Source organism: Bubalus kerabau, chromosome 1 (genome assembly GCF_029407905.1).
Source record: "Bubalus kerabau isolate K-KA32 ecotype Philippines breed swamp buffalo chromosome 1, PCC_UOA_SB_1v2, whole genome shotgun sequence".
In the NCBI taxonomy this organism is placed as follows: domain Eukaryota; kingdom Metazoa; phylum Chordata; class Mammalia; order Artiodactyla; family Bovidae; genus Bubalus; species Bubalus kerabau.
The window spans coordinates 58,040,738-58,066,293 of NC_073624.1; the positions used below are offsets into that span (position 1 = coordinate 58,040,738).

A 25,556-nucleotide genomic window follows, 5' to 3' on the forward strand; every position below is an offset into this window, starting at 1 on the left:
TTTTCTTAATAGTGGTCTCCCAAATAAATGGCTCAAATGACAATTATCCAGTCATTCCATTTACTTATCTAGTCATCCTCCAGATCACTTGAAGTTAAAATATTATGACAAAAAGTTCTCTTTTCCAAACTTGGCACTTATATACTCAGGTCATATATAATATACACACACACTCAGGGCATAGTAAGCATTTAATAATTGATTTACTTGATTTAATTCAGTTTTGTCCCTTTTATTTTGTGATAGTCTACAAACATGTGTGTTATGTACATCTTTCATTGTGGTTTTTTTCCCCTTTGGTTCTTTTCTTAGTTGTTAATCATTAAAACCTTTTCATTTGGTTTAATAAGATTTGGGTGGAGAGAATATTTTATGTCAGGATAGAAAAATAGTGTTTTGGGGAGAAATGTCAAAAAGGATTTCTGTGCTGTCATATTATTTTATCTTCAAGCTGTGTGGATTTGTAAGTCAGGCTAGATTAGTTTTTTTTTCTCTTCTAGTTTGTCATTCCTTCTGAAATGAAATCTGAATGTCATCAAGATCAACCACGTGCAATTTCTATTCAGAGTTCTGAAATGATTGCTACAAATACAAGACACTGTCCAAACTGTCGACATTCTGATTTAGAAGCTTTATTTCAAGACTTCAAAGATTGTGATTTTTTCAGTAAAACATATACCAGTTTCCCCAAATCTGGTGACAATTTTAATCTTCTGCATCCAATCTTCCAGAGACATGCTCATGAACAGGATACCAAACTGCATGAAGTTTATAAAGGCAATGTTACCCCCAAGTTGAATAAACACACTCTTAAAACCTCTGCTGCCACGGATGTTTGGGCTGTGTACTTTTCTCAATTTTGGATAGATTATGAAGGGATGAAAAGTGGGAAAGGACGACCAATAAATTTTGTAGATTCTTTCCCTCTTTCCATCTGGATTTGTCAACCAAAAAGGTATGCAGTGTCACAAAAGTTGCCTCAGACTTGTAATCAAATCTCTCTAAATACATCACAAAGTGAGTCTAGTGATCTGACTGGCCGATGGAAGCGGAAAAAGCTCTTGAAGGAGTATTACAGTACAGAATCTGATCCCCTGACCAGTGGTGGTCAGAAACCTTCTTCAGATACATTTTTAAGATTTTTTTCACCATCATCAGATGCAGATATTCATGTCCTGGTTCACGTTCGTAAACATGTCAGTATGCAAATCAATCACTACCAGTATTTGCTCTTGCTTTTCCTCCACGAGTCACTTATTTTGCTTTCAGAGAATTTAAGGAAAGATGTAGAAGCTGTGACTGGCAGTCCAGCTAGTCAGACATCTGTTTGCATCGGAATTTTACTTAAAAGTGCAGAAGTGGCTCTTTTGCTACATCCTGTGGATCAAGCAAATACTCTTAAGTCTCCTGTTTCTGAAAATGTGAGCCCAATGGTTCCAGATTATCTGCCTGCAGAAAATGGAGAATTTTTGCCTTCAAAAAGAAAACAAGTTAGTAGTGGAATAAATCAAATTAGAAGTGTAACTCTTAATCATATGTCAGACAACAGATCTATGAGTGTTGACCTTAGCCATGTCCCTGTGAAGGATTCTTCGCTTTTTAAATCAGCTAGTGATACAAATCTGCAAAAAGATATTTCTTCTCTGGATTATTTATCAGATAAAAATTTAGGGAAAATAAGCGAAGTTGAAAGTAGTGGACTTGTTTGCCAAAGTGGCTCAGGAGAAATTGGATCAGAAACAAGTGGCAAAAAGGATTCATCTTACACAGATTCAAATAGTGTCTTAAACTACAGAGAAGATTCAAGTATACTGTCATTTGATGATGGTGGTAATCAGAACATACTTTTAAATAGTTTAACTAGTAAGAGAAGTGAAACCATAGAGTCGATCTTTAAGGCTGAAGATTTGCTTCCAGAAACAGCTTCACTCTCTGAGAATGTGGAAATCAGTAAAGAAGAAGCACCCACCATCAGAACACTTAAATCACAGTCATCCTTAAGGTAATGACTTACTGTTGGATTTGGATTGGGAGTTTGTTTAATTGTGTGTGTGTGTTGTGTGCGCACACGCAAGCACACAACACACAAGCATGTGCGTGTGCTTATGAGTATCTTTTGGCTTTGGACAGAAAACCATGATAAATGAGGCATTAAAATTAGCACATGGAAAAATAAGCTTTTCAGAATATAAAAGTACTTTGAGCTTATCCTTAGATAATATAATTTTAAAACTTTGTGTATATTATATATATATATATTGTTTGACATATTCTTTAGAAAGTATTCTTTTCCTTTTATGTGATGATTTTCTGATACTTTTGTTTGTTAACAGTGGAAAGCCTAAGGAACGTTGCCCACCCACCTTGGCTCCAGTCTCTACTTATAAGAACATGAGAAGAAGCCCCTCACAAACCTCACTGGATACCATTTCACTTGACAGCATGATATTGGAAGAACAGTTATTAGAAAGTGATGGAAGTGATAGTCATATATTTTTGGAAAAAGGTAAAGCAATTCAATTTAAGAATTTATATACACACATCTTAGAAGTGGAATTTAAGGTGTTTTTAGTTATACTCAGTAATCAATCATAGCCTAAAAAGATTTATTTATACACACATACACACACAGTACAAAGAACATTGTACCTAACTTCCTAATAGTTGTTCTAGTGCATCTTTTGACCAGATACTCCTTCCTTTTTATGGATGACGTTTAGCAGTTATTTATATATAGTCATTTAGATCATAAAGTTATTTGTATATAGTCATTTAGATCATTAATGCTACTAGCCTCTATCACAGGGACCCCTGTATTTGGAATTTGATTAGATGGGCTTAATTTGCATGATGAATTCTCAACCATGACTGTAATTTTTCCAGTCTATATGGTTCTATGACTGTAATTTTTCCTGAATGGATCTCTGTGGTTCTGTGACTGTGGTTCTATGACTGTAATTTTTCCAGAGTAGATCGGTTGATTCTATGTGGTTCTGTGACTATAATTTTTCCAGAATGGATTTTTGATTCCCATAACCAGAATTCTCCTTTATATGTGTTAGTGTATGATGGAACTACATGATTCCCCTATTTTATTCAAAAGCAATGAATGCCCCAGTACAGACCATTAGGAATGACTTAGTATTAGACACATCCCCATCACTAAGACATTGGGGACTTTGTGAACAGGAATAAAACCGTGGACCGTAGCCAGAGAATAGTTGCCTGTACAGACCTTAAAGTTTAAGAAAGGCAAATATGAATTACTTTGCATATGAAGAGTAAAAACCTATTGGTATAGTTGAAAACGGCTTAGGTTAGGAAAAGCTCAAGCTTTAGAAACTGAAGCTTGGAGAAATTAATGTCCATATAAGAAGTAATAGAGGCAGATTTGGATCTCAATTGATCTGATTCAGGAACCTAAGCTTTCAACTAACCAGTATGCTATGCCAGCACTCCAGACTTGGGAAATGATTACTGTATGTAAACAAAAAGCCCTTTTATAGTCCATTCACAGTAATCTTCTTCCCAGCACACTTTACCAGTTAAATATAGATGAGGTACTGATAGGGGTCATAGAAATGTATTCTTGATTCAGATAGCTCTATTTCCTAGTCCCCTTGCCCCCTATTATGGCTTAAGATTCTACTTTAATAGAAGATTTCTGTTTTGTGATCAAATGATGCTTCAAAAACAGTGTTCCTGTAGAAAACATTTCCATTTATTCTCAGAAAGTATCAGTGATTTTCTTATTTCTAAAAATTAAATAATAAAAGTGACTAACACTCAATGTGGAAAATTTGGAAAATATAAACTACTACAATTTGGAGAATAACCCCAAAGTCCCACAATCTAGAGATACCAATTGTAATTTATCTTGTAAATGTATATATATATTTCCATACATGTATATATAGTATCACACCATATATATGGTTTTCAGCCTGTTTTTTTACCAGTATTAAATTATTAAATTGTCATAAGAATGGACCCTGACCTTTTAATTGTTTCCCTGATACTGGATATTTAGATTGTTTTTAGTTTTTTCCACAGCTATAAGATGCTGTAATTAGTATCATTATTCATAAATTTTTATCTGCATTTCTAATAACTGTCTTAGAATAGATTTTAGCTGTAGACTGTTTTTAGGATCTTGAAAAATACAAGGGCATTTGATTTTATGTGTAATGCTTAAATGATATATGACTGTGTATTCATAGTTCTCTTTAACTGTAATAATTTTCTTTCTATTAAAATAATTATTTTTATTAGGAAAAGACTTATTTTTTCTGTGTTTCATTTTAGTTTTACAAGAGATATATGAGTTCTTTCTCATTTAAGAAAACATCACATGTCATGGAAATATCTAGAGTAAAAATTTAAGGTATCACTCTAACACCACTGTTACTCTGCCCTTGATACCATTCCCCATTCTGGAAATAGCTACCATTGACTTTTGGTATATATAATTCCAGACATTTTTCTTTGTGTTTTCATATACATGTTTGTATGTTTACATGGCTTCCTGGTGGCTCAGATGATAATGAATCTGCCTGAGTGTAGGAGACCCAGGTTCAATCCTTGGGTTGGGAAGATCCCTGGAGAAGGGAATGGCTAACCACTCCAGTATTCTTGCCTAGAGAATTCTATGGACAGAGGAACCTGGTAGGCTACAGTTCATGGTGTCACAAAAAGTTGGACATGACTGACTGACTGACACTTTCACTTCACTTTCATGTATGTTTCCACATATGAACACACACACACACACACACACACACACACACACACATATTTACATACACATATATATTGTGAATTTGTATTTTTGAATATATATACATATTTATAAATGAACAAACCCATAGCTGGACTGCCAGCCCACGACAAATTTCAAGCTAGTCTCCCCAGTTTTTTTTCATTTTATAGGCAGAATATTCTTTTAAAAAATGTATATTATCATGTCAATTTCCATTTTAGTCCTGATAAGTTTTAACTGCTATAAGGCTGTTAATTTAAAAAGAAACTTAATGTTACTGACAATGCTCTGTGTGACCTGGTCCCAGCTTACATTTCTGTTTTCCCATGTGCTTACTACACTTAAGTTGTACTGTAATATTTACTATACAGTATATATCAGTCTTTCTGTCAGCCTCTTCACTATGACAAATTCCCTCAGTCTTTGTACCTGTGCCTCAAATATTCTTTTTTCTTTCTTTTTACTTTATCTTAAATATTATTTTATTAGTGAAATTTTCTTAATCTCTGGCAGTGTTAGGAACTCCCTGTGAAATGTGGGAATTTATTCATACTAAATTTTATTTATATGCATTTCTCTGACCTAAAAATCATTTTATCTATCCATTCAATAGGTAATTTGTTAAACACCTACTTGCTTTGTCAGGCACTGAGTTAGAACCTGATTATATATAGTAGTAAATATACTAATAAAAATTATTACAAAGAAAGACAAATACTATATGATTTCACTCATATTGTGGGTTATATTTTTTAAAAACCAAAATGAAAACAGAGCAAAAACAAGCTTATAGATACAAAAACAGATTGGTTGTTACCAGAGGGCAAGGGAATGGGGAAATGGTCAAAATGGATGAAGGAGATCAATTTTATCATTATGGATGGTGAACTAGTCTTTTTGATGGTGCACTTTGTAGTGTACACAGATGTCAAATTATAATGTACATCTGAAAAAAAGAAATTTTTAACAAGCTGCTTGCAAGTTAGATTCAGCAGAATGTTCTTTCAGTGAATGAAAATGATACTCATTCTATAATGCACTTAGTGAAGTGTTATGAAGACTTATGATCAAGATGTTTATAACAACAACAAAGTAAAGCTTTGTAAAATGCTATCATGTAAGCAAAAGGGTTTAGAGAATGACTAACTTGATTGTTTTGTCATTCAGTGAGTTAATCCTTGAAATCATTTTTAGAATTATTAGCTTTTCTTTTTTCTTAATATAAAATCAGAATCCAGGCATGATTGAAGTCAAAAAAAAAAAAAGTGAGGCTTTGTTTTGTGTCTTTGGCTCTTCTCATTTTTCTAGGTTCATTTTCATTTCAATAATTCTTTTTTATGGTATTTCTAAAAAGTGTTGATCTGTTATGAACACAAATTTTTAAAAATTATCTTTTATCACAGGGAGTTTGAGAAATATTGAAAAAGAGCACATTGAGGAATTAACGCAGGTTGGTAAGGATGGAAAACAATCACATTGACAATAGTAGTATTAATTTCATGTAGAAGAACTGTAGGATACTGAAAAGGGAAATGAAGTAGTCAGACTGGGATCACTGAATGTTGGATAGAACAGAGGAGGCAAAGCTGGCTGACCAGGAACTGCTAGTAACGCCAGCACCACACCTGCAATGGGAAGAACACAGACTGTGGTTGACTGCGGTAGACTTCTTTTCATACTAAGTTTAGGGTTTAATATCTCTAACACCTTATTGTGGAAAGTTATTTCTTACTTTTTGCTGACTAACTGCAATTTAATTTTTCTTTGCTTCTTGTCTTCTTAAATAAGGCTATGCTTGAGAAAGAGTTGAAGGAACAGTCCATTTTGGTTAGATAAATGTAACATTATTGGATCATGTATAAACTGATTTTAATTTATTAGTTTATTTTTATCTTATTTCAGGTATTAAAAAGAATTCAACTACAAATTACCAGAGCCCAGCCGATCAGACAAATGCCAGTGCAAACCTACAGAATTATGGTGAAACCTCTCCAGACGCCATCAGTACAAATTCAGAGGGTGCTCAAGAAAGTCATGATGACCTGGTAATCTTTTCAGAGACATTCTATGAAGAGAAATGCCACCAACTTTATCTCATATTCAATATGTACCCATTTATGAGCATTGATATGTAAAAATAATTGAAATTGTGGGTAATTTACTTTGCTCTTCCTACTCTTGAAATTTTTCCTTCACTCTTACTGAATTGTTATTCTCTGAATTTCATTTTTCTAAATTTTTTAAAAAAAATTGTGTTGAAGAGGAAAGGTTCTATCTTTTTTCCATTCTTTATGTTTTGACCTTTATTTTAATTTGATTAAATCTACTGTGAAAAAGTTTGATAGTAAGGATGGTAGTCAGTCCTTATGAGGGGCTGTCTACAAAAGAAATATGTTACTGGTTTATTTTAAGCCCTCTTCACCTAATGAAGTATTCTTATGGATGCCTTAGAAAATGTGTTCAGCTTTTAGTGAAAAGCTAATGAAAAATATATAACAAAACCATCATATATTTAATCTTGGTGACCTAAAACAATTCTCTTGACTGAGCAGAAAGAAAGGAAGTGGAAGTTTATCACTGTAATATAATAAATAACTGCTTTCAGTTGGTCACACATATATTTTTATTTTATTAAGTCATAGTTGTATTTTTTAGAGGTTATAGTAGTTTCCTGTGTTTTCCCTAAATTCTGTTTTGAATTATTTGGTGTACTAATATTATTTATGCAATCCTTATTAGATGTCAGTTGTGGTATTTAAAATTACTGGTGTTAATGGGGAAATTGACATCCGAGGTGAAGATACGGAAATCTGTCTTCAAGTGGACCAAGTGATACCAGATCAGTTAGGCAATATCAGTCTACGGCATTACCTTAGTCATCGTCCAGTAGGTAAGACTTTAATGTGATTTAAGCTTGTTTTCTTTTTTAAGCCAGGAGCTCCATCATTTCAAGTAGATATTGATTAAATTTTCAAGGAGATAATGATGACTTTCTACTGGTTATATCTGAATAGGATCAAAATATTCTTTTAACATGGGAAGATGTGATTACTGTTTCAAACTCCACCCTTTCAGTTCAGTTCAGTCGCTTAGTAGTGTCCGACTCTTTACGACCCCATGAATCGCAACACGCCAGGCCTCCCTGTCCATCACCAACTCCCAGAGTTCACCCAAACTCATGTCCATTGAGTCAGTGATGCCATCCAGCCATCTCATCCTCTGTCGTCCCCTTCTCCTCCTGCCCCTAATCCCTCCCAGCATTAGGGTCTTTTCCAATGAGTCAACTCTTCACATGAGGTGGCCAAAGTATTGGAGTTTCAGCTTCATCATCAGTCCTTCCAATGAATAATCAGGATTGATTTCCTTTAGGATTGACTGGTTGGATCTCCTTGCAGTCCAGGGGACTCTCAAGAGTCTTCTCCAACACTACAGTTCAAAAGCATCAGTTCTTCGGTGCTCAGCCTTCTTTGTGGTCCAACTCTCACATCCGTACCTGACTACTGGAAAAACCATAGCTTTGACTAGACGAACCTTTGTTGGCCAAGTAATGTGTTTGCTTTTCAGTGCACTGTCTATGTTTGTCATAGCTTTTCTTCCAAGGACCAAGTGTCTTTTAATTTCATGGCTGCATTCACCGTCCATAGTGATTTTGGAACCCAGTGAAAGGTTGTTGCTGAACCTCGAAAAGACGCTGGGATTCTTGGCCTCTGGAGGAGAAGAATTCGATCTAGGGCCAGAGATGAGGCTTGACTGCTCAGAGCTTTTGTGTAATAAAGTTTTATTAAAGTATAAAGGAGATAGAGAAAGCTTCTAACATAGGCATCAGAAGGGGGCAGAAAGAATACCCCCTTGCTAGTATTAGCAATGGAGTTATATACTCTCCAATGAATCCAAAGAAAGTCTGGAGGTTGTAAAGACCTCACCAGACCTACTCCCATAATTTAAATTTTAAGATAACAGGATTAGCCAGAAGGTTTAATCCAGAGACTGTCCTCAGGCAGGATACATTATTGTTATATAGACATACTCCCAAAATTTACATTTTAAGATAATAGGATTAGCCAGAAGGTTTAATCCAGAAACTGTCCTCAGGCAGGATACAGAATCCTAAGGAATGTAGAGGGAAAGAAACTTGTCCTTTCTTCCTCCTTGAGAATTCCAGACCCCTCTCTCCTTGGGGACCCCTAGATGTCTTATCAACCTGCCTAGGAAATGACTCTCTCACCAAGAAAATAAAGTCTGTCACTGTTTCCATTGTTTCCCCATCTGTTTGCCATGAAATGATGGGACCAGATGCCATGATCTTAGTTTTTTGAATGTTGAATTATCTTGCTTTATTTTCCATTATCTTACTTATAAGCAAGTATTTCCTGAGTTTGGTATGGTACTTGATATTTGATAAAATCATGTATCCTGTTCTTGTGAGTTTTCATTCTAAGATCAACACATTCTCTTAGATACAGAGGGATATAAGCAATAAAACATGCAGTGTATGATGAGGACTACCACATTAAATCATTCCTTTTTCAAGCTTTATATGGAATTATCACTCATAGTTTTCAGTCATTTAAAGACATGAATTTATTAAAATAATTATACTGAGAAATTTAAATGACAGTGTTCAGTTTTTTAAATCTTTTGAAAAGTCACTGAGCTGTAATATTTTTCTTTGCTACATATACAGAATGCTATATCTGATATAACACATGTTGAAATATATGCAATCCTGCGTGATATCAAACAAACATACTATCACTTCACATCCTGGGAACTGCAGGTAAATGTGCCATTTGTCTATAAACCAGCATCATAGAAGAAAATTACCTCCTGATTTTTTCTATCTGTAGGCCTTGCAGTTTACAATGTGTTTCCTAAAATGAAATTCAAGAATTTCATTTTAGGAAATGTCAATCCCAGTAGCATACAAAATGAAAGAAGCTAAGTATTCAATGTAAATAGTTGGAAAGATTTTATAGTAGATGAAAAAACAACAAAAAAAGATGGAATGTAAAATTTCAAAAGCTAAACCCTGTTCTATACCCAACCAAACACTTTTTTGCACAGTTTTTTGCTTTATACCCACTTATTACCATGTCCTTGTTGCCAGCATCCGCTGGATCATGGAAAAAGCAAGAGAGTTCCAGAAAAACATCTATTTCGGCTTTATTGACGATGCCAAGCCTTTGACTGTGTGGATCACAATAAACTGTGGAAAATTCTGAAAGAGATGGGAATCCCAGACCACCTGATCTGCCTCTTGAGAAACCTGTATGCAGGTCAGGAAGCAACAGTTAGAACTGGACATGGAATAACAGACTGGTTCCAAATTGGAAAAGGAGTTTGTCAAGGCTGTATATCGTCACCCTGCTTATTTAATTTATATGCAGAGTACATCATGAGAAACGCTGGACTGGAAGAAGCCCAAGCTGGAATCAAGATTGCCGGGAGAAATATCAATAACCTCAGATATGCAGATGACACCACCCTTATGGCAGACAGTGAAGAGGAACTAAAAAACCTCTTGATGAAAGTGAAAGAGGAGAGTGAAAAAGTTGGCTTAAAGCTCAACATTCAGAAAACGAAGATCATGGCATCTGGTCCCATCACTTCATGGGAAATAGATGGGGAAACAGTGGAAACAGTGTCAGACTTTATTTTTCTGGGCTCCAAAATCACTGCAGATGGTGACTGCAGCCATGAAATTAGAAGACACTTACTCCTTGGAAGGAAAGTTATGACCAACCTAGATAGCATATTGAAAAGCAGAGACATTACTTTGCCAACAAAGGTCCGTCTAGTCAAGGCTATGGTTTTTCCAGTAGTCATGTATGGATGTGAGAGTTGGACTGTGAAGAAAGCTGAGCGCTGAAGAATTGATTCTTTTGAACTGTGGTGTTGGAGAAGACTCTTAAGAGTCCCTTGGACTGCAAGGACATCCAACCAGTCCATTCTAAAGGAGATCAATCCTGGGATTTCTTTGGAAGGAATGATGCTAATGCTGAAACTCCAGTACCTTAGCCACCTCATGTGAAGAGTTGACTCATTGGAAAAGACCTGATCCTGGGAGGGATTGGGAGCAGGAGGAGAATGGGCTAACAGAGGATGAGATGGCTGGATGGCATCACCGACTCAATGGACGTGAGTTTGAGTGAACTGCAGGAGTTGGTGATGGACAGGGAGGCCTGGCGTGCTGAGATTCATGGGGTTGCAAAGAGTCGGACATGACTGAGCGATTGAACTGAACTGATTGCTTTGTTTCATCTTGTTTCTAACTGTAGAAATTATTTTGAAATGCCTTGTATGTATGGGTTATACAGGCAGTGCTGTCTAATACCTTATTATTATTATTTTTTACAGCTGTCTTGGTTTAAAAATAAACAAAATAACAAGAAAGAAAGGAAAGGGAAAGAGAATAAAGGGAAAAGGAGAAAAAAATAGTTTAGCTTGAACTTTGAAGACATTAATAAGCCATATGAACAATGATTGTAATTTGATCTTCAGTTTATATACACTGTCACTCTGACATAAACAGTTAAAATTATAAAGTTGTTTTTGGTTTTATTTTAGTTTTTCTATAATAATGTTTAGAGTTTGGATCCCTTTAATGGGAAACCTTTTGAAAGTTTCATGGCATAAGAGGTAGTAGGGAGGAGTGATTTTGTTTTATCTCTGCTCTAAATAATTTTTTTGTTCGAAATGATTTATGGCTCTCAGGTCCCTGGAGTGAGTATATCTGTGTGTGTGTGTGTGTGTGTGTGTAGATAGACATATGTAGTTATAATATAAATAGATAAAAGGCAAAATAAAATCACATTTACCAAGTTGTTGGTTTTCAGTTGTTCTTACTGTTAAATAGACAAGTTAGTTAACTCTTGGTTTTCTTGGTACAGGAAAGAACATTAACCATTATGAATTTGTGTCCATTTCTTTTACCTTCTATTTTAAAAAATTAAAAATACATGAGTTCTTAATTGTTTAAAGAATTTTTTGAGAGTTGTTTTTTTTTTTTTTTTTGTCCACACCATGTGGCTCATATTCTCTGATCTGGGATGGAACCTGACCTCTGGCAAGTGGACCACCAGGAGAATTCCCTGGGAGTCTTTTTGAACTCTTCTGATATCTATACTATTTATTTTGAATCTTAGCAAGTAGTGCTAGCATTAATTAAATGTCATTTTTTATCTGAAATAAAAGTTTTAAAACAACTCTCCACTTTGTGTTGTGTAAGGAGATCTATCCTTGGTGCATAAATGTACATATCTTTAATTTCTTTCTCCCTTCTCCCTTTTATAAATATGTATACATTTGATTTCTGTAAGACTAAAGTATTCACATACATACTGAGGGAAAATAAACATCTTTTCATCATGAATTTGATTAGTGGGGTCTTCTTATAAGGGCCCATATGGGACAGATAACTTGGAACCTCAATAAATGAAATAGCTTCACCTTTCCAGAACAGTTTGTTTTTATCTCATGGGTTCTATGAATTGTGAAACTGATTGTATTTTCCCTTTGCTATTAGAAAGCTATTTTTGATCTATCTTTGGCTCAGAAATTTAAATAATATATTTTGAGTTAGTAATCTTACCACCTATCTTTACTTTTTCATTCCCTGCTTATTTTTTAATTCTGATTGTGCCATGTGCGTGTTGCCTCTTATTCTTTTTGGAGCTAGATAATGTCAAATAAAAATACTTATTTACCATGAGGGCTGATTCACTTAAGTAGTTCCACTAGGAACTTTTATTTTTAAAGCTATTCTATGGGTGTTTTATTGAAATTAAACAATATTTTTTGAACTTGACTCCTTACAGCGGTGTAATCCACCTCAAATTCTTTTTGGGAAAAAGGCAAAGGCATAAGTAAACATAAATATAAACAGAAACATATCTGTATTTCCTTTGGTATAAATATAGTTTTAAGATTGTAATTCAACAGTAACATTTTAATGAGGTCTTCTCTGTTTTCCTTTCCAGTTATTTAAGGGCTTGATTTTCATAAAAAACGAACAAAACTTCAGGCTTTTGTCACTTCTTAAGAAGTGGCTTAAGTCACTTTAAATGCCATGACTATTTCTTCATCGCAATTGTCTGTTATATTATAAATGTATAGATATGTACACACTCAGACACTCAAAATACCTGAGTTATGAATCATGTCAGATTTATATTGTGGCATGTTTTTGCATGTTGCAAACAAATAAAAAATATAGACAGCATTATTGCAGTAGAAGACTGTCTATAAAAATGGAAATTAGGGAAATTAGTGTTGAATATGTGTTATATTACTTAGTTATATCCAACTCTTTGCACCCCAAATGGACTGTAACCCGCCAGACTCCTCTGTTCATGGAATTATCCCAGCAAGAATGTTGGTAGGGGTTGCCATGTTTTCCTCCAGGGGATCTTCCTGATCCCTTCCAGGGATCTAACTCTAATCTCCTAGGGCTCCTGCATTGGCAGGCGGAATCTTTAGCACTCAGCGACCTGGGAAGCCATGTGTTACATATGAACTGTAAATATCATTTAAATTAAGAATACATATTAAAATTTTAATTATTGCTTTAATACTATTCAAAGTGACAGTGACCTTAAGACAAATAATTGAGAGTGACATTTTTGAGTTGTAATACAAAGTTACAATTTTTATTTGTTCTTTTTTCATAGGTTCAGATCATAAAGCTGTAATTCATTCTAAATCCTCTCCTGAGATTACTCTGAGATTTGAAAGTGGGCCTGGTGCTGTAATACACTCTTTGCTTGCAGAAAAGAATGGATTTCTGCAATGCCATATAGAAAACTTCAGCACTGAGTTTCTTGTGTCTTCTCTTATGAATATTCAACATTTTTTGGAAGATGAAACAGTTGCAACAGTGATGCCAATGAAAATACAAGTTTCTAACACAAAAATAAATTTAAAAGTATGTTAACAAATATTTTTATATTTTCATTTTATAAATGTTCATTTAGCCAATTGGACTTTGATTCTTGCCTAACAATATGAACTTGTTGGTCCTTGTGGTGACGGTGTAGAGCTTCTTCTTAGAAATTAGAAAATATCAAAATAGAATGGGGAGTTTTCTCACTCTATCAACTAAAGCATATTAAAGATATATTTCTAACTCATTAAAATATTTTGGGCAGAAGTAGTGTTTAAGAAAATGATTAATTGAAAATGATTTTATCTTTTACTTCAGTAGCAACATGCCAATACTATTTCTCTTTCCCGTAGGATGACAGTCCTCGTAGTAGTACAGTATCCCTTGAACCAGCTCCTGTGACTGTTCATATTGATCATCTCGTGGTAGAGAGAAATGATGATGGCTCTTTTCATATCAGAGGTACATACGAAAACAGTTTAAGTGAACACCTACTGAAATTTGAAATTGTTTACATGCGGATTATTTTTTTGACTCATACTTTTTATATACTATTTTATATTTATGTACGTATGTAGTAGTAGATGATTGAGGGACACTTAGTACCTTGTGATAAAATATCATCCATGTATAAGCCTCTACCTCAGAAATAACTCATCTACAATTGATTAGTATCTATTCTACAAATGTGTTTTGAATGAAGTCCTTCCTGGGTTGATTCATGCATCTACTTTTCAGTGAACCCTTCTACATAACCACATGTGACTTCTTAAAATTCTTGAGTACTTACTTGCCATACATTAGTTACTTTATAGTTTATTACTGTGTATTTAGTTCTGCTTAAATTTTGTATTTCCATCCTAATAAGATTTTTAAGGTCTCTAATGTAAGGACTATGTCTTATAAGGTAGTGTGGAAAGAGCTTGAGTTGGTAGACTTAGGTGTTCTAAATTTCACTTTATTAATTGAGGGTGAAATGTGAGGGACTGAAAAGAGGCAAACTAGAAAACTCTATAGCCAGAAACCATGAGACAACTATTGCTGAGGTGGAATCAGTTTCTGGGGAACCCTTGATTGAAGAGTCTTCCTCTCTGAAGTTGGGGAACAGCTACAGCAAACATAGAAGTCATACCAAAAAAGATTAAAACGGCAGCCTCATTACTGATTAAAGCTCAGGTGAAGATAGCTTTGGGGTGAGAAGATAGGCTTGCTGTGTGGCTGTTGCTCTCACATACTTTTAAGATCTCCAAACTTCAAGTCTTATCTTGTAAGAAAGCAGAACAGAGTGTTCTAGTACTTCAGAGTACTGAAGAAAAGTTGAGACTTTTAAAGAAATATAATTAATATCCTCAAAGACATGATAGGATTTTGAACTCAAACACGAACAAGCTTTTATGGAAAATAACTACTTCAGTTCAGTAGCTCAAAGGTGTCCAACTCTTTGCAACCCCATGAATTGCAGCACGCCAGGCCTCCCTGTCCATCACCAACTCCCGCAGTTCACTCAAATTCATGTCCATCAAGTCGGTGATGCCATCCAACCATCTCATCCTCTGTTGTCCCATTCTCCTCCTACCCCCAATCCCTCCCAGCATCAGAGTCTTTTCCAATGAGTCAACTCTTCACATGAGGTGGAAAAGTACTGGAGTTTCAGCTTTAGCATCATTCCTTCCAAAGAATATCCAGGATTGATCTCCTTTAGAATGGACTGGTTGGATCTCCTTGCAGTCCAAGGGACTCTCAAGAGTCTTCTCAAACACCACAGTTCAAAAGCAGCAATTCTTCGGTGCTAAACTTTGTTCACAGTCCAACTCTCACATCCATACATGACCACTGGAAAAACCATAGCCTTGACTAGACGGACCTTTGTTGGCAAAGTAATGTCTCTGCTTTTGAATATGCTATCTAGGTTGGTCATAACTTTCCTTCCAAGGAGTAAGCGTCTTCTAATTTCATGGCTGCAGTCACCATCTGCAGTGATTTTGGAGCCCAGAAAAATAAAGTCTGACACTGTTTCCACTGTTTCCCCATCTATTTCCCATGAAGTGATGGGACCAGATGCCATGATCTTCGTTTTCTGAATGTTGAGCTTTAAGCCAACTTTTCACTCTCCTCTTTCACTTTCATCAAGAGGTTTTTTAGTTCCTCTTCACTGTCTGCCATAAGGGTGGTGTCATCTGCATATCTGAGGTGATTGATATTTCTCCTGGCAATCTTGATTCCAGCTTGTGCTTCTTCCAGCCCAGCGTTTCTCATAATATACTCTTCATATAAATTAAATAAGCAGGGTGACAGTATACAGCCTTGACAAACTCCTTTTCCAATTTGGAACCAGTCTGTTGTTCCATGTCCAGTTCTAACTGTTGCTTCCTGACCTGCATACAGGTTTCTCAAGAGGCAGATCAGGTGGTCTGGTATTCCCATCCCTTTCAGAATTTTCCACAGTTTGTTGTGATCCACACAGTAAAAGGCTTTGGCATAGTCAATAAAGCCGAAATAGATGTTTTTCTGGAACTCTCTTGCTTTTTCGATGATCCAGCAGATGTTGGCAATATGATCTCTGGTTCCTCTGCCTTTTCTAAAACCAACTTGAACATCAGGAAGTTCACAGTTCACATATTGCTGAAGCCTAGCTTGGAAAATTTTGAGCATTACTTTACTAGCGTGTGAGATGAGTGCAATTGTGCAGCAGTTTGAGCATTCTTTGGCATTGCCTTTCTTTGGGATTGGAATGAAAACTGACCTTTTCCAGTCCTGTGGCCACTGCTGAGTTTTCCAAATTTGTTGGCATATTCAGTGCAGCACTTTGACAGCATCATCTTTCAGAATTTGAAATAGCTCAACTGGAATTCCATCACCTCCACTAGCTTTGTTCATAGTGATGCTTTCTAAGGCCCACTTGACTTCACATTCCAGTATGTCTGGCTGTAGGTGAGTGATCACACCATCGTGATTATCTTGGTCATGAAAATCTTTTTGTACAGTTCTTCTGTGTATTCTTGCCACCTCTTTTTAATATTTTCTGCTTCTGTTAGGTCCATACCATTTCTGTCCTTTATCAAGCCCATCTTTGCATGAAATGTTCTTTTGGTATCTCTAATTTTCTTGAAGAGATCTCTAGTCTTCCCCATTCTGTTGTTTTCCTCTATTTCTTTGCATTGATCGCTGAGGAAGGCTTTCTTATCTCTTCTTGCTATTCTTTGGAATTGTGCATTCAGATGCTTATATCTTTCCTTTTCTCCTTTGCTTTTCGCTTCTCTTCTTTTCACAGCTATTTGTAAGGCCTCCCCAGACAACCATTTTGCTTTTTTGCATTTCTTTTCCATGGGAATGGTCTTGATCCCTGTCTCCTGTACAATGTCATGAACCTCCGTCCATAGTTCATCAGGCACTCTGTCTATCAGATCTAGTCCCTTAAATCTATGTCTCACTTGCACTGTATAATCATAAGGGATTTGATTTAGGTCATACCTGAATGGTCTAGTGGTTTTCCCTACTTTCTTCAATTTACATCTGAATTTGGCAATAAGGAGTTCATGATCTGAACCACAGTCAGCTCCCGGTCTTATTTTTGCTGACTGTATAGAGCTTCTCCATCTTTGGCTTCAAAGAATATAATCAATCTGATTTCGGTGTTGACCATCTGGTGATGTCCATGTGTAGAGTCTTCTCTTGTGTTGTTGGAAGAGGGTGTTTGCTATGACCAGTGTGTTCTCTTGGCAAAACTCTTATTAGTCTTTGCACTGCTTCATTCCGTATTCCAAGGCCAAATTTAACTGTTGCTCTAGGTGTTTCTTGACTTCCTACTTTTGCATTCCAGTCCCCTGTAATGAAAAGGACATATTTTTTGGGTGTTAGTTCTAAAAGGTCTTGCAGGTCTTCATAGAACCATTCAACTTCAGGTTCTTCAGCATTACTTGTTGGGGCATAGACTTGGATTACTGTGATATTGAATGGTTTGCCTTGGAAACGAAGAGAGATCATTCTGTCGTTTTTGAGATTGCATCCAAGTACTGCATTTCAGACTCTTTTTTGACCATAATGGCTACTCCATTTCTTCTAAGGGTTTCCTGCCCACAGTAGTAGATATAATGGTCATCTGAGTTAAATTCACCCATTCCAGTCCTCTTTAGTTCGCGATTCCTAGAATGTCGACGTTCACTCTTGCCATCTCCTGTTTGACCACTTCCAATTTGCCTTGATTCATGGACCTAACATTCCAGGTTCCTATGCAATATTGCTCTTTACAGCATTGGACCTTGCTTCTATCACCAGTCACATCCACAACTGGGTATTGTTTTTGCTTTGGCTCTATCCCTTCATTCTTTCTGGAGTTATTTCTCCACTGATCTCCAGTAGCATATTGGGTATCTACCAACCTGGGGAGTTCCTCTTTCAATATTCTATCGTTTTGCCTTTTCATATTGTACTTGCTGCTGCTAAGTCATTTGAGTCGCGTCCAACTCTGTGCGACCCCATAGATGGCAGCCTACCAGGCTCCCCCGTCCCTGGAATTCTCCAGGCAGGCACACTGGAGTGGGTTTCCATTTCCTTCTCCAGTGCATGAAAGTGAAAAGTGAAAGTGAAGACGCTCAGTCGTATCTGACTCTTAGCGACCCCATGGACTGCAGCCTACCAGGCTCCTCTGTGCATGGGATTTTCCAGGTGAGAGTACTGGAGTGGGTGCCATTGCCTTCTCCCTCATATTCTACTTAGAAATCGTTAAAAATTAAAAACATCATCTTTGAAGTAAAAAATAATAGGTCACCTAAAATCTTGTCAGCTCTACCTTCAAGAGATACCCAGAGTCAGATCTGAGTCATACAGTATTTTGCCTTCTCAGATTGGCTTCTTTTACTAAGTAATATAATTTAAGGTTTCTCCCATGTCTTTTTGAGGCTTACTAGCTCATTTCCTGTTACTGCTGAATAATATTCCATTGTCTGATGTAACACAATTTATTTCACCTACTGTAGGACATCTTGGTTGGTTATTTTGGCAATCAGAATAAAATTGCTGTAAAGAATTGTGTGGACATAAGTTTTCAGCACCTTATGAGTAAATACAAAGGAGTGTGATTGGTGGGTCTCATGGTCAAGAGGATGTGTAGTTTTGGAAGAAAGTGACCATACCATTGTACATTCTCAACAGCAGTAAATGAGAATTCTTGTTGCTCTGTCTGTGTTTACATTTGGTGTTGTCAATGTTCTGTATTTTGGCCATTCTAAATAGGTGTGTAGTGGTATGCTGTTGTTTTAATTTGCATTTCCCTGATGATGTATTATGTACAGCATCTTTTCATATGCTGATTTGCCATCTGTTTATTTTCTTTTGTGAGGTGCCTGTTAAAGTCATTGGCCTCAGAGAGAAATTTTATATTGATAAAAGATCTCCTAAAACATAGCTTAGTCATAAAAATGTATGTATCCATGTAACAGCATAACTGAAAATGTATAAAAGATAGCTGTTTGAAATAAAGAGAAATGGAATCATAGCATATTGAGATAGTACTGTCATAGAGAAACTTTAACATACCTCTGTCTCTCTCTGTGTGTATAAGATGTTATGGAAAAACCCAAATAAACTTTTTAGCCAACCCAGTATCTATGTACACACACATACATATGTAAATATAAATTTGAATTTAGCAAACAGGTAATTTCAGATACCCATGAATGAATTCATGGGGTCACAAAGAGTCGGACATGACTGAGCGACTGAACTGAACTGAACTGATGAATGAATTTTGCTATCTGCAGCAACTTGGATGGACTTGGAAAATATTAAGTTTAGTGAAGTAAGTCAGAGAAAAAGAAATACTCTCTGATTTAACTTACATGTGGAATCTAAATGGTACTACAGGTGAATGGATGTGCAGAACAGAAGCAGATTCACAGTTAACTCTCCCTTTTTATCTCCAGTTACATCTGCCTCCCTCTCCTTTTTTGCCATGCTCATTCTTTCTTCTCTACTTTCTAAATCTCTCCTCCCTTTTTCTCCATCTCATTTCTTTTCCTCTTTCCATATTTCTTCCTATTCTCTTCTTTCTTTCCCCTCCCCTTTTCTCTCCTCATTTCACCTCCCAATGTTTGAAATAAAATGGATTTCAGAGTTGTTTTGGTCAGTGGTTTTTCATTATTCTTAGGATCCTGTGAGTGGTGAGATATTTAGGCTAAATAGAATGGGCTTTGGACCCTGTTTTCCTCACTACAGCCTATGTAATGAGACTGTTTTTTTTTTTTTTTTTTTTAACTGTATATTAGCATTCTATATCAGGAGAAGGCAATGGCACCCCACTCCAGTACTCTTGCCTGGAAAATCCCATGGATGGAGGAGCCTGGTAGGCTGCTGTCCATGGGGTCGCTAAGAGTCGGACACGGCTGAGCGACTTCACTTTCACTTTTCACTTGCATGCACTGGAGAAGGAAATGGCAACCCACTCCAGTGTTCTTGCCTGGAGAATCCCAGGGGCAGGAGAGCCTGGTGGACTGACGTCTATGGGGTCACACAGAGTCAGACACGACTGAAGTAACTTAGCAGCAGCAGCATTCTATATCAGATTTCATTTAAAAGAAGGGTTTTGCTCTTCTAAGTTTGAAAGCCAAAAGTATATGATAAACTCATAATCAAGTCAAATTTTAGGGGTCTTACGAGTTTTTTGAGTTTGAAAGAGTAGAGGATTTGACTTTTCCGTGGCGTAGTACTTAAGGATTTCCCTTACAATCCCTACCAAGCTGAATGGTATGCTAGTCTGACCCAGTACAACAGTTCTTGTGTATTTTTTCTAACTAATAGTACTTAAAATATAATCAGTACAGGACAATACTGTAAAAAGTAGTTTCTGATTTGAGACTTCTGTAATATGAATTCAAGAACAGACCAAAACTCAATTCAGTGACATTTACCCATGTAGATAAAACTATTTTGATACATCAAAAATTAGGGTAAAATTATTAGAAACATTATGAAGGGTAATTTGGCAATATGAACAAAAGCTTTAAAAAGTATTTTTGTTCTTTGACCTAGCTGACACCTTCTGGGAATGTTTTTAAGGGGAAAAATTATGTTGAACAGATATTACTCTTCTGTCTTCTTAATATAATTTGGTTTGATGAACTACCTCTCTGTCATGACAGTTAAGTGTGGTTTTGGTTGAACCTGACAATCATATGGCCCTATCACTAAAGTGGGAAAGGGACCCAGGTGAACCAATCAAAAGATTTCAGCCCATGGGACACTGAATGATAACATGAATGGACTGTGAACCAAGCATTCTGAGTCTTTTGTGTGTGAATTGAAAATGACACTGAGAGCAAAGGGGTCACAGGATGTAAAACTTACTTAGTGTTTGGTCACCAGAGGTTACATTTGCCATCATATGACTGGACTAACGCAGAAGAGAGAAGTGGACCTGAGAAGTAGATAGAGTCAGGTTCCTAAAATGACACTCCTGAGGACATCATATGAATTCCAATATCTGTCCATACCTGAAGCACCATCACTTTGACTCTACTATTATGGAAACAAATACATTTCCTTGTTTAAAAACAAGTTTGACTTGGGCTTCTGTTCACTTGCAACCTAAATGCTCTGACTTTTTGTGATCCAAAAAGTTAGAAAAAATATTGATTTGTAAAAATATTTCCTGTCTTTTGGATAACATTTTAAATGGAACTGTTTTCTTAATCTAATTTTGAATTATTCATTGCAAGTGCTTAGAAAAACAATTAATTTTTGTATATTGATCATATATCCTGCAGACTTGCTAAGCTTGTTCATTAGCTCTGTGAGTTTTTAGTGGATTCTCTATTTTTTTTTTTTTTTTTCCTATGTACAAGATCATGTCATCTGTGAATGGAGATAGTTTTACTTCTTCCTTGCTAATCTGGATGCCTTTTATTTCCTTTTCTTGCCTAATTACCTTGGCTGGGACCTCTGAGACAGTGTTGAGTAAAAGTATTGAGAGAAAACGTCCTTGTCTTATTCCCAGTATTAGGGGAAAAACATCCAGTCTTCTACCATTAAGTGTGATATTAGCTGTGGAATTTTTGAAAATTTCCTTTAACAGATTGAGGAACTTCTGTCCCTCTTTTTATCATGGTTTGCTGTTTTTATCATGAGAAAGTACTGGATTTTGTCAAATATCTTTTTTCTGCTTGAGATGACCATGTGGCTTTTGTTTTATTCTGTTGTGTTAATGTGATGTACTACATTAATTTATTTCTTGAATGTTAAATCAATCTTGCACTACTGGGGTAAATCTCACTTGGTCATGACCTATAATTATTGTTACTATATTTCTGGGTTCAGTTTGCCAATGTTTATTGAGGGTTTTTGTATTCATTTATATTAAGTATATTGATTTTAGTTTACTTTTTTATGATTTCTTTGGTTTTGAAATCAGGGTAATACTGGTTTTATAGAGTGAGTTAAAAGATGCTCCTTCTCTTCTATTTTTTGGAAGAGTTTGTAAAGATTTGGTATTAATTCTTTTAATGTTTGGTAGAATTTACTCTTGAAGCCATATCTGGGCCTGGGCTTTTCTCTGAATATATTTTTGTTTTGTTTTTGATTACTGATTTAGTCTGTTTCTTATTGAGTCTGTTTTGGTAGTTTGTGTCTTTGTAGAAGTTTTTCTACCTCATCTAAGTTATCTAATTTATTGGTATACAATTCTTCACAGTATTCCTATATAATTATTTTTATTTCTGTTAAAGGGACAATAGTAATGTCCCTTCTTTGATTTCTGATTCTGCTAATTTTTTTCTTTTTATCTTTTATTTTTTGGTCTATATAACTAAGGTTTTTTCAATTTTATTCTTCTTTTCAACAGATGAACTTTTGATTTTGAGTTTGTTAATCTTTCCAATGAATGAGCTTTTTCTTTATTTGACTTTATTGTTTTTTGTTTCATAATAAGGTCTTCTTATTATGACATACTCATTTTAAATTAGGTTTTCACAAGAGAACTTACAATTTATCAAGTATTTAGAAATGTTATCTGAATATTTTATTTGTTTGATTAGATTCTCAGATACTTAACACTAGAAATGATTTGGAAGAAAATGTCAAAAGTGATTCAGTGCTACATACCAGTGGAACATGTGATCTGAAGAAACAACACAGTGTCACTCAAGCCACTCAGACGAGCCCAGAAGTTCCTTGGCCTTCTCAGTCAGCCAACTTTCCTGAGTGCTCTTTTGACTTTACTAGGGAACAGGTAATGGGAAACCTAATTCATACTCATTCAGTTCAGCAATTAGCATAATTATTAGGCATTATTTATTTACTTATTTAAATCATGTTTGTTGAGTGCTTGTTATGTACTAGGCAGTTAGTTGATACAGTATTGAGCAAGGTATGGCCATTCCCAGCCTTCACAGAAGTTGTAGTCTAATAGAATATAAAGGAGGAAATGTGGGACAGTGCCATTTCTGGCATCTGCCAAGGCTAATTGGAGGATATATTCATTTTGATGTCTTATTTTTAAGTTACAAAAGTATCATAATATTTCAGAACTTTGGAAAAATATTTTAAAACAGCTCTGACATATTGTAACCTTCTATAGTGCTATAAGTATTTTTTAAATTTTTCCTCTCAGTCTCTTTCCATAATTTTTCTAAACAATTGCTATCCTAGTATATATGCTGTGGGGCTTCCCTGGTGACTCAGGCGGTAGAGAATCTGCCTGCAGTAGGGGAAACAGGTTAATCCCTGGATTGGGAAGATCCCCTGGAGAAGGAAATGGCAACCCACTCCAGTATTCTTGCCTGGAGAACTCCATGGATAGAGGAGCCTGGTCGGCTACAGTCCATGGCGTCACAGAGTCTGATACAACTGATGGACTAACACTTTTACACTTATATATACTGTACTTTTTGCTTAATGTTGTTTAACAAATGTTTTCCATATTGCTGCATATGCTTCATCTATTTTATTTTATATTTATTGAAGTATAGTCAATGCTTCATATTTATTGTTAATGGCAGATTAATATGGGTGTGGCAATATTATCATTTCTAAAGGTTACTCTTAACATCTGTTAATATTTGAGTTGCTTCTTATTTTTTGCTGTTATAAAATTCTATCCAGCAGAATTTTAATTCTCTATGATGAAACTACAGAATGAGTTTATTCATCTATTTAGCAGGATTTGTTAGATGTCCGCTCTAAGCTAAGGATATAGAATTGGAAGAGAATACCACTCCCTATTGAGAAACTCAAAATTGAATGGGAAAGTAGAAGTGTGTAAACAGTAGTCACAGCATACATGTGTTATATGTACTGGAGTTTAGGAAAGTATGATAAAATACCCAATTTGGTCTGTGAGACAAGCATTCTTAAGCTGCAGCTAAAAGAAATCTGAGAACTCTTTGAAGTTGAATGCATATATTTTAATGTATCTGTGTAAATGCTTTTTCCTGTGGAGAAGGTTTTATCACATTTTCTTCATTAGAGATTAGGGAATGGTTCTAAGAGGATTGAACTGAGTCTTAATGAGAGAAGACCTATTGACATCTAGATGAAAATGTCCAGTGAGATCTTCAGAATGTGGCTCTGGAGCTCAAGAGAGGCTTACCCTATATCAGATTATACATAATTGTTGGAGCCACAGGAGTAGAAGAGACATCTAAGGGAGTGACTCAAGTGATAAGAGAAGGCAACCAATTATGGACTTTAATAGAATGCAAAAAATTTAACAGTTCTTAAACATCAGAGGGAAAGATGAAAAGTCCATAGGTAGAGCGGGGTAAACAAGAAATACCTGTGACATAAAAGGTGAAAGAGGAGAGAGGCTTAGCAAGGAGGAGTGAGGTCAGCAGCATCTTAAGGGAAATTGAAATTAAACAAAATCACTATTAGATTTGGAACTTAGGAGTTAATTCGTGTTTAAATTGCTGGGTCAAAACTTAAGGACATTTGTAAGTGCTTGGTATGTGTTTCCAAATAACTTCTCAGAGCAATTTTCAGCTTAAGTGCACCCTCACCAGCATTGGATAATGTTGCTGACTTGTGGGTCACACCTTTAGATACTGTATAAATAGTCTGTATTTCCTGAAAATGGTTACATTTTCTTATTTTCCAAATTTATCATTTCAGCTCATGGAAGAGAATGAATCACTTAAACAAGAATTGGCTAAAGCTAAAATGGCTCTTGCAGAGGCTCACTTAGAAAAAGATGCTCTTCTCCATCAGTTGAATATCAGGAGTGGCAGCCAGAAACTCAAGTTATAGCTTTGGAGTGTGGAGGTTATATTTATAATGTGATGTTACCAATTAATGGGAAACTTTCCTTTTCATGAAAAGACAATAAAATGAAATAGAATGTGATGAAGTGGTGACTATTCCAAAACCAGTTTAGAAAATACTAGGTATGGGCATTACAATCTTTTGGTTGTTTTGTGTTTTAGGGTTTAACCCTCTTTTAAACTGGTGTGATATAGGGAAGTCAATGCATACTGTAAGATGAATTCTATGCCTCATGAATAGAAGATGTCATTTCCTAATTTTGATATTACATTATATACATTTTTAAAAAAGAAAAATGAAAAACTATTGTGTTCTCACAGATTGCTGAATTTATTTATCACTTTGTTAATAATTTACTATTATTTACAGAGATTCAGATGCTTTTAGGGCTAATGTAAAATAAAAGGAGGCTTACATTTTAAGTGTTACTAAAATTATGTACTTAAATCTATAACTATTACTGTAAAAAAAAAAAGTCCAATCAAATTAATAAATTATCTAATTGCTGGGTTTGAAAACTCTGGAAAATCATCACCCTATGGAACGTAGGAGGTAACTTTAAAATGTGAAAAAGAATCATTTTAAGTGATGGGTACGCTGTATAAGTTGAAGCTATAGTTTTCAACAAAGAAGATGGTACAAATGTTAAAATAAAAAGCACAAACT

At 35.5% G+C, this 25,556-nt stretch overlaps 1 protein-coding gene across 7 annotated transcripts in view; it reads left to right on the forward strand.

Moving 5' to 3' along the window:
• Positions 1-24,968, forward strand: part of BLTP3B (bridge-like lipid transfer protein family member 3B) — an 88,722-nt gene extending 63,754 nt beyond the window's left edge. For 6 of the 7 annotated variants that reach the window (XM_055576225.1, XM_055576207.1, XM_055576191.1 and 3 more), the window contains 8 exons: positions 501-2,002; positions 2,334-2,506; positions 6,662-6,804; positions 7,499-7,649; positions 13,429-13,682; positions 13,994-14,102; positions 22,667-22,860; positions 24,741-24,968. In XM_055576225.1, coding sequence (XP_055432200.1) covers positions 501-2,002; positions 2,334-2,506; positions 6,662-6,804; positions 7,499-7,649; positions 13,429-13,682; positions 13,994-14,102; positions 22,667-22,860; positions 24,741-24,875 — 2,661 coding nt within the window. In that variant the 3' untranslated portion in view covers positions 24,876-24,968. Of the gene's footprint in view, positions 1-500; positions 2,003-2,333; positions 2,507-6,661; positions 6,805-7,498; positions 7,650-13,428; positions 13,683-13,993; positions 14,103-22,666; positions 22,861-24,740 lie in introns of those variants that run through there. The other variant, XM_055576247.1, reaches the window with a different exon arrangement.
• Positions 24,969-25,556: the final 588 nt, after the last annotated feature.